Genomic DNA, 9,708 nt, shown 5'->3' with positions numbered 1-9,708 from the left:
GCACAGATGTAAAAGTGATAAAGAGAATGATTGAAGGTGAAACAAAAACAACACCATAGTTTTTATATTTGTTTTATATAACAAGTTGAGCAGCATGTTTCTACGTGTTTGTACATGTTTGTTCAAGTTAATCATTTTAAAAGGGATAAACTGTGTTGTGACTATGGGTTACACAGCTAAAAGCTTCACATGGTACAACTAAGGTCTCCGTTGTATTAAAATAAGTCCCATATGTCAGGCATTTTGTTTTGCCATACATTTGATTTTCATTTCAATACATCAAGGGAAATACAAAACAGTTCAAAGATCATACTGAGGATTTCAGTCTTTAGTCCAGGTGCACAAAGTTAGTCGTCCTGTGGTGCTGCTTTGAGACTGGACCTCTGCTTCTTCTTCTCCATCTGGCCCTTCATGCGGTACAGTTTCTTCCGGGCCTCCTTGTGTCTCTGCAGCCGGGCCTCCTCTTCCTTCGCCTTCTTCTGCTGGAACTCCTTGCGTTTGAGGCGTTGGCTCACTTTGGCCTTCTTCAGCTTGTGTCTGTGAATCACATTCAGCGCTTCCAGCAGGGCGGCCACCTACAGGAGCAGGACAGGGGAAAGAATGCTTAGTGATAAAGTGATGTTTTTCAGCAGATAGTAAAAGGTCATCGAGCAGAAGCAGCCGAGGGAATCCATGAGCAACCGGGTGTTTTTCATGATTTGGCCTTGACTTTTTGTGAAGTTTTCTTCCGGCAGAAACTGGAAACGATGATTCGTGAGTTGCTGGTGTGAGATCGTGGTCAGGTTTTACTCACCTTCCTCTCATGGGGCTCTCTGATCACACGGGGACGCTGCATGTCTCTGGGGGTCTTTCCTTTGGCTTTCTGCCGTTTGATTTTGCTCTTGAATGGCAGGGCTTTCTGGAGCTCCTTGGGGATGTGGAGCCGGTTGAAATGCCTTTCGACTCGCACCACCGGCTGAAGGGGAAACAATAACAGTCATGAATGTAGATTTCTACTTCCCAATGATTCATTTTCTGCAATAATGCAGGTGAGAAACTTTAACCAACAAGTTACTGGGAGCAATCATTCTATAATCCAATCAGCTCTTCACAGATGCATCAGTGAGCCTACCTTGTACAGAGAGTCAGTGTTGGGCTTGTTGCGGATGCCCAGGTCATGTTTGAGCTGACCCAGGGTCCTCATGCCAGTCCAGCTGTTTTTCTGGCCGACAGGTAGCAGCAGAGAGGTGACGGGGTTGTAGAGCTGGGGGATGGACACCGGATACCAAGAGCGCAGGAAGACGATGTCTACACACACACACACACACACACACACACACACACACACACACACACACACACACACACACACACACACACACACACACACACACACACACACACACACACACACACACACACACACACACACACACACACACACACACACACACACACATTACATGGGCCATTGTTTTAAACGTCTGTAACATTTCATGGTTTGTAGTGGTCAGCACTCTGCCAGTTCATTCCTACTCATACCAATAATGACACTCACCACTCATAAGCAGACGATCCTCAAACGTGGCTCGAAAAGCTCCTGGTGGTTTCGATTGTGCCTTCTTGATCTGACCTCTGACTCCTGACACCGTTCGAATAAAAGCGCCTTCAAACTTTGCGACCTCCAGCACAGTGTTGAACATGTCCTGTCAAGAAAGAGGGGCGCTCACTGACACATTCAGCTATGTCCAATTATATTATTATACTGTTTGCCATGAGACACTAAAACATCTCTTCCATTTTAGTCTAACACCCACTAACATGACATGTGTTCTAATTGCCAGCCTTTCTGTGGCCATTAATCATCTCTCATAGGAAGCATGAGGTCCATGATCTTGAGTGTTGCAGACAAAACACCATCACTGCAAACCATAAGAAAATAAAAATGCATCAATGTTTGTTTACCTTGATGAAGCATGTGTTCTTGCAGATCTTGTAGGGGTAACCGATGAGTTTGAGCTTCTTCACTATCGTCACAGATTTATCCAGCTCCAGGATCACTCCTGTGGCTGCAATACGGAAACTAGCCTGTGCAGGAAAACAGGATTTCACTTCACATATCAACAACTCAATTTAAAACCTTGGCAAGATTGATTGAACCTTTTTACCACTGGGATTGTGTGAACAGAGATGATGGGACTTACCTGTGTTCCTGCTACTGTTTGTAAAGCCAGGAAGCCTGTGCCCTGAGGTGTGATGGGACCTGTTTCCAAAAAAAAAGGTATCAAACTAAAGCGATGAACATTGATTTTCTAGAGCGATTCTAATGTGTACCAAGTCTGATATAACTTATTACATATGATGTGTGTCTCACCCCAGATGGAGGCCCCGCAGTGCATGTGCTGTGGTGTGTATTTCAGCAGGCGGTGGCGCCCGTTGTGATCCTCGATGTGGTAGAGGGGGATGGTCTGGAAGCGCCTCCAGCCCAGCGACACGATGAGGGGGTCCCGTGTCTTCAGGATGCGCTCGTACCAGCGGTGCTTCTTAAGTCGCATCTGAGCAAACGATACATGAAGTAAACTGTAGTGTTTCCATTTCTACTTCAGGCTCATGATGGCAATTCTGTTCTTTTCCATCTTGTATTTGATTATTGTGTTATTCAAAGTTCAGTTTTAAAGCAAAGTTCCTAATTTCTTATTAATCATGTGCCAAATACCACACATACCTGCAGGTATCCTATGTTGCCTTCACTGGAGCCCAGGCCTCCGAGGATGATGGGGTAATGGGGATCGAAGTTGGTGACAAACTCACAGGGAATAGAGGAGATTTCCACTCTGACGTACATCCCCGGCCTAAAGCCTTCATACTGGACCCTGGTCTCATCGTCTATATCCTCGAACTCTGCCCTGTTTAGCTGACAACATAAACACACAGGTGGTCAAATAAAACTGGTCACAGTGAGGCTCTTACATCATATAATGTAGTAGTAAAAGAATCTACCTCAGCTTGTTTCTCCATCTCCTCCTTTAGGTCGTCAAAGTAAGTAGCATCTTTATCATCATATTCTGCGTTGAAGCGCTCCTTCAGCCTTCGCTTCTTCTCCAGAAGGTTTTTCTTACGTTCCTCGTCATCATCCACCTTCAGCACAGCGTCTTCCTCGTCACTATTTTCACTATTCTGTTGATCACGATGTGCACAAGACAAAACAGCCTGGTTATTTGTAGCTAGATTTACAAGCTAAAATGTTTTACGTAGTGCTAGAAAACATACAGACACACGGCTCCAAGCTTATGGGAAAATAGAGCTTTACATCGTTATACTATTTGAATTATAGATATTCCAAGTTGCCAGGACGTACCTCAGCCTCCTCCTGCTCCTCAGTCTGACCCTTGTGGACTTCTCCCGTCTCCAAATCTTCAAAGTCACCATATAGGTTCTCTACCAAAAACAAAACCAGCTGTACATTAAGTCTGAATGTCTAGCATCAGGTGCAACATTCAGACACAAAATAAATAAACAGCTCCAGTATGTATTTTTATATCAGTGTCCGTCTCGAGATTAAATGTTGAGTAGCTTCTATTTGTGTGACTTGCAGAGCATCCTTACCATCCTCCCTCAGCAGTGTGGCAGCATCTTGGTCCTCCTCCCACTTCCCCGTTACAAAGCAGTCTCTGATGGAGTCTAACACCTGGAAAAAGGTTGTTTTTTTTTTTCAAAAAGCGTTTAACACATTTCTAACATCACAACCACAAGACATTAAACAAACAAATACATTTTAGAACAGTGTTAGAGTCAAAATACCTCCTCCAAGTCCCAGTTGTGAGCAGTATTGGTGTTAAAACGGGAGCAGTCCAGAGCATTCGCCTGAAACTTTTTGCTATTCTGGGGGCGACTGACCCTAAAAAGCCCTCCCAACTCCTCATTGTCTTCATCCTCTGATTTATCCTCAACAACTGGAAAAAACAGGTTTAAACTGTTAAAAGGAGGGACACTGAAAAAGTCATCGTAAAGTACAAGAAAATGCTGTATATCTAAGAGTATGATGTGCTTTGACATTACAATATAAAATTACATTCTCTGAGTTCTGTGGCATATAGTGAGCAGTAAGGGGCATCAACTACCTGAACCATACACCAGTTTCCTCAGATTGGGTGCAGCTTCTTGTTGCCGTAGAAACGCTTGTGCTGCCTTCTCCTGAAGACCCTCTTTCCACCTGAGAGCCCCTGAAGACAGAGATGAACAGAGCTCATTCAGTATCCCAACACAGCTGCTGAAGAGATGACACAACTGCATTTAATCTGAAACCTAGTTCAAATCTGCATATACATGCAGCAGTATTGTGTCAGTACTTAAGCTGGAACTACAGGGAGGCCTTCACATGATTATCTTTCTCTCATTCTTTGTTTTTCTGGCTGCAGAACATTTAGTATGGTATGAAAAACACACAAAGTGAAGTGAATCCAGCATAGGTCACCTTGCTCCTCCACCATCTCCTCATCTTTGTCCTGGCTCACTATCTGCTTTTTCGGTGCAGCTTCAGCTGCCTCCTCCCCCTCTTCCATCTTCCATTCCTCTTCATCTTCATCTTCCTCCAACTCCTCTTCCTCCTCCTCATCCAACTCCTCTTCCTCCTCCTCTTCCTCCTGCTCCTCCTCATCACTGTCTGCTTCATCCTGTTCAGTACAGTGCCCAGAATCTCCTGCTTTTCCAGCCTCCTCCTCTTCTTCAGACTCCTCCTCGCTCGTCTCCAGGTCGTCCTCACTGTCAGCAAATGCCAGGGCCTCTGCGATCACCTGCCCATCTCCTTTCTTTTCCTCTAGTCTCTGCTTTTTCTCCACTGGAGCTCCGTCTGTTGCATTCTCTTCTGATTTGGCTCTCGCCTCTTTCAGAAACATGGATAGGTTATCTTCAGGGTTGTCCCCGCCCAGCTCCTCATGGTCACTGTCCTGACTTGCACCATCTTCATCGTCCGGTTCCTCCTGGTCACTGTCCTGACTTGCATCGTCTTCATCATCACTGGCACCATCTTCATCCCCACCCTCCTTTCCAGGGAAAACCACCTTCCTCCTCTGTCTCTGGGTGTTGGGATCCCAAACGCGCTTCTCGTGAAGACCCTCATTCTCTCTAACAGACAAACAAACCATGAAGTTTTTTTCAGCAGCACACTTTTGTATCAGTTAGTATTGTGCCTATTTAATACACACACTAATATACACAACAGTTATAAGAGACCGTAGCTGTGCCGAGTCTCACCCGCTCTGCTGTTCGATGTCTGTAAGGTCCAGTGAGGCAGAACCGCTGAACAGAGTTACTTTACTGGCAGCCATCTTTGCATCCAGAGTGGCCTGTGTGTCAACGAGCGACTGGACGAGCTCAGTGGTGGGACGCACCTCCTCCTGTGGCAGGATATACAACAATGATCAATATCTGATTAGAAAGTCTTTCATACCGTAACCACACACTGCCATGCTGAAGACACACACACCTGCTGCTTGACATGGCTGGCAGGAAAGTCAATATACACGGCATCTTTGTCGTACACGATCCCGCCGACCCCGGCCATAGGTGCATAGAGCAGACGCTCCTTCTCGTTCAGAGCCCTCTTCTTCTGTGCATCAGGCAGGGAACACGGGTCAGGCAGGAAGTTCACATCAGCCACCTGAAAGTCTCCTACACCTAAGAACCACCACCAAAGTATACACATTATACATGCTTGTTTTACATCAGGGATTCATCGGGGTTGCCAAACATTTAAACAGCACTTTGCACTAGCTTACCTGGGATATGGACCTGGCATTTGTTTTTTAAATACGCCCCCCTCAGGTAGCCATAAAGTGACACAGTTCGGTCACACTTTGGTTCTGTCCTCAGCTTTTCAGGGTCAGTCAAGTCCTCCATTCTGTGTTGGGATTTAGGATTGAGAAATAATAGTTATTTGTTATTATTTTAGTTACAGTGTCTCATAAGTGTCTCTTCCATGCTAACGGATGGTGATAATATGGAACTCCTAGAAGTCTGATGCCCTCCAGGTCAGCACTCACCGGTCTACCAGCACATATGGATGGGACGTCTGCCACACCAAAGGACGGAACTTCATGACGGAGATGAAACGCCCCAGGTTCTTGACTTCCTGAGTCTGATATTCACCATACACCATACCAGACAGGTAGAACAGCTTGGCTCCCTGACACATTCAAACACAACAAAAACATGTCTTAGATGACACTCACTGGCATACAGACGATACCATCATGTACATGTTTCTGTACAGGAGCATGAAGCGTAAATCTGTTAGCACATTGTTTACCTGGTAAACCTCAGTCCAGAAGCGATGTTTGAGGTTGTTCTTTGTTCTCCTCAGTGCCTTGTTGTTCTTGAATGAATCCAGATGAGTCAGCACGCCCATGATGCGAGGAAAGCCGTTGTACTTGGCAGATGTTAAGGAATTCAAATGTCTCCATCTCAAAGCCAAAGCTGGCGTCAATCAACATCAAAACCTAGAGAAGGACCACACAAGTTACACTTTTACTGAGTATCACAATTACATGCAAAAGTAAATGGCATATAAATGTAAATGTACTTACCAGATCTGCTACTTTTGCAAGGTCAATCATGGTGTTTATGTCATTGTTACACTCTATGAAAGTGAGGCGACGTTTTTTCCCTACAAAATATAAAAGACACACATTAACTCGATGCAACCAAATATTGTGCCAATACACAAAGTGGATCCAGTTAAAAATATCAGCCAAACTCACCAGAGACGATGGTCACAGGTCCATAAATGTCACTCAGCTTCTGACGAGTGAAGTTTTTAATTAAGCAGCGGATCAAGGTACTTTTTCCCACTTTAGGGGGGCCGACAACTACAATCACCACTGGTGGAGGCTCCAGGGGAGAACGATCTACGAGTGGGATGTGATGTTTTCTGGTCTTTATGTCCTGGGTCCTAAAAAACAGTTTGTTTTATTTTGCCCCCTCACGTGAATTCAGCTCAGTTATTTATTGAAGTGTCAGTCTAACAGGTGTGTAGTAATGCAGCTCACTGACCTGTGGAAGGTTCTGGCCATGCGCACAGCGGATTTAACCGCGAATGCCTTGGGGTTGCGTTTGCGTGCATCCTCCTCTGTCGTGGGTCCCTGCTTCCTGAGCTTCTTCTTCTCGGCCTTCGGTCCACTCTGCTTCTTCCTGTGGCTCTTCTGCACCTTCTCCTTCCCGTCCATCCTGTCCACTGCAGCACAAAGACCACACGTCACGGCAGAGTTTCACTAAGGCTTTATCTCAGAGTCAGGACAGGATAGTATGTAGTATGGGTACTGTATGCACACTACATAGAATAGTACTGTAAACTACAAATTTTACAATACAATACAAATTTTAGAGACCATTGAATTTGAATTAAATGTAATTGCACTGATGATAATTTGATTTCTTTTGGACCACTGTGCGAACCATTATCACTAAGTCGCCGCTTATAAAAGTTTTGTTGACAGTTGACATTTCAACAATATAAGCACAATCTGAAGGTTTCTAGTGAACGAGTGCCATCAGTGTGGGGAGAACCATGATGGCTACTACAACAAACAGTCCTGAGCGCAATAACAGAGGCTAGGTGCTAACGGTTGGCTACGCTGCTACACAGCGCAGTCTATAAATGCTAAACACAAAAGCAAACCACAAACATTAAGTCGCAGTACCTGTAAATATAACCGCCTGCTGCCTGGTTTCCCTTACTGCCTGTTTTCTCCACACATGTGTATGCTAACCTTCGGTCCGGAAGTATAAAAACGTGTTACCCCGCTAAGTCATCCGAACGGAAACAAGAAGCTTAAAAAAAAAGGTTCCGCACATTGAGCGTTTAGCCCCTTAAACAGCGCCCTCTGCAGGCTGAACAGACACCAGCAGCCTGTTATGTGTGTGTGTGTGTGTGTGTGTGTGTGTGTGTGTGTGTGTGTGTGTGTGTGTGTGTGTGTGTGTGTGTGTGGATGAGAGTAAGAGGCGATGCAAAAAGAGGATGTAGAATGAAACGTATTTATTTAAAATAAATATCTTATACCCTGCTTTGTTCAGTATAGAACTGTTAATGGTTGTTCTTGAATAAAAAGTCAAGAAACATGATAGAAACAAACTGAACAAACAAATAATTGGAACTGAAATTAAAGTGAAGTCATGGCATTCAAGAGTTTGTACCACTTGGTGGTGCCAAGAGACCACGTACTGTATCGACTGTGGGGGATCACATGCAAACCACAAACTAAATGATCACACGTGTATAATATAAATGTGGCAAAGTTTATAGCAAGGGAATAGCCAATATAGTAGCAGACACACAAACTATACTGTGTCCGATGTTTAGCCCAAGACCGGTTTCTGAGTCATTCAGTTGTTGTAGTGATGATTATCCTTAACAACACTGTCATCATTAGCAGTGTGTTATGAAGAGTTCAACAACCCCTGAGCTGCCTTTGAACTTCCTCTCTTTACCGTCAAGTGCCCCCTGTTCTTTGGAGAATCCATTTTCACCTTCCTCCTAATAATGTTATCAGTGGTATAGTCATCATCTGGTTGGCTACACCTGGTCTTTAACCTAAAAATGATCCCAACTAGGTCACCGCTAGGTCACAACTACGAGAAGATCAGAGGCCGCAGCTGCAGCTACAGGAACCTGGTATGAAACCATCAGCGCTGTCGTTGTTGGATGACTGCTCGACCGAGTGAACACCAGTCGCACGCGAGAACCAAGCACGAACTGTTTATTCTAATTATTATGAATAAACAAGGATTTTAAAAAGGTTACAATTTGAAGTGCAACCCTAAAGGTTAAAGCTACAGGATTAAAATGTGTTAATGCCAGTGAGATCGATTAATTTGTTCTCTGTGAAACCATGTTATCTTCAGACCTTCAAACCAAACCTTCACACAAATGCCTTCAGTTCGAAGCTGCATCTACTGCAAACTGGAGCTTAGTTCTAGCAGCTAAGGCCTGTTCGAATACACACAGATGTAAAACATCAAATCACATTTTTCTCATCTGAAAAACAAAAATATAACCAAGGCATCTTCTAACATCCACCCCTCCGCTGGCAGAACCTCCAGCGTAAAGGTTTTATATTTTACCTCACTATGTTACTGGATCCAAATTCGTGTAATTTTAAGCTACTTCATCAATTCTTGTGGCTAATTTGCCGTTGGACTGCTGCAGGTGCTGTAGGTGATGGAACATCGTCTGCAGCGTCGCCTTCTTTTCCTGGTCAGAAACCAAAATATGGTTTTAGAGAAAATATAAGAAATCAATAAAACAACCATCAAACAAGCACAGCACAGTGTGAATGCGATGCATTCATAGTTGTGGTCCGTGGCCTTTTCACCTCTAAACCAGTATAAAGGTCCATTCATGGATTCAGCCTGCCCTTGAATGGAGATGGACTGTGGACATGCTTCTATTATTGCTACAATAGGGTCTGTGTATGCTATCATGGTCCACTTCTGTGCTCCACAGAACATGAAGGCCTGAACAAAAGGCCGAAGTCAACCGGACGAGCGCACGTGACTGTTGTATTCACTGAGTCATAGAGTGATTTTTTATTAAGTCTTTACCATATTTTATTCATTTGAACCCATCTGGATGTAGAGAGAGAGGCCTCTGCTGCAGAGGGGGAGTGGGGTAGCGTGAATATGCATCTTCCTGTCCTATGGATCAGATTCTGTATGTGCAGGCGTAGCAGCTGC

The 9,708-nt window shown here is 44.5% G+C and overlaps 1 protein-coding gene across 1 annotated transcript; it reads right to left on the bottom strand.

The window, feature by feature from the left end:
• Positions 1-56: 56 nt before the first annotated feature.
• On the bottom strand, positions 57-7,812 carry bms1 (BMS1 ribosome biogenesis factor). The gene is given in 24 exon segments (XM_029135198.3): positions 57-575; positions 794-955; positions 1,112-1,287; positions 1,538-1,685; positions 1,945-2,067; positions 2,184-2,242; positions 2,354-2,534; positions 2,705-2,893; positions 2,980-3,156; positions 3,338-3,417; positions 3,586-3,667; positions 3,781-3,932; positions 4,101-4,202; positions 4,454-5,103; positions 5,233-5,375; positions 5,465-5,655; positions 5,757-5,878; positions 6,021-6,163; positions 6,287-6,403; positions 6,405-6,476; positions 6,564-6,643; positions 6,738-6,928; positions 7,030-7,210; positions 7,677-7,812. Coding segments are annotated over 23 exon segments (3,741 nt in total). The 5' UTR covers positions 7,203-7,210; positions 7,677-7,812; the 3' UTR covers positions 57-347.
• Between the last annotated feature and the right edge of the window lie 1,896 nt (positions 7,813-9,708).

This window comes from Betta splendens, chromosome 19, assembly GCF_900634795.4.
Source record: "Betta splendens chromosome 19, fBetSpl5.4, whole genome shotgun sequence".
Taxonomy (NCBI): Eukaryota; Metazoa; Chordata; class Actinopteri; order Anabantiformes; family Osphronemidae; genus Betta; species Betta splendens.
The sequence above is the reverse complement of the archived record's forward strand: the minus strand, read 5'-3'. Positions and strand labels throughout refer to the sequence as shown.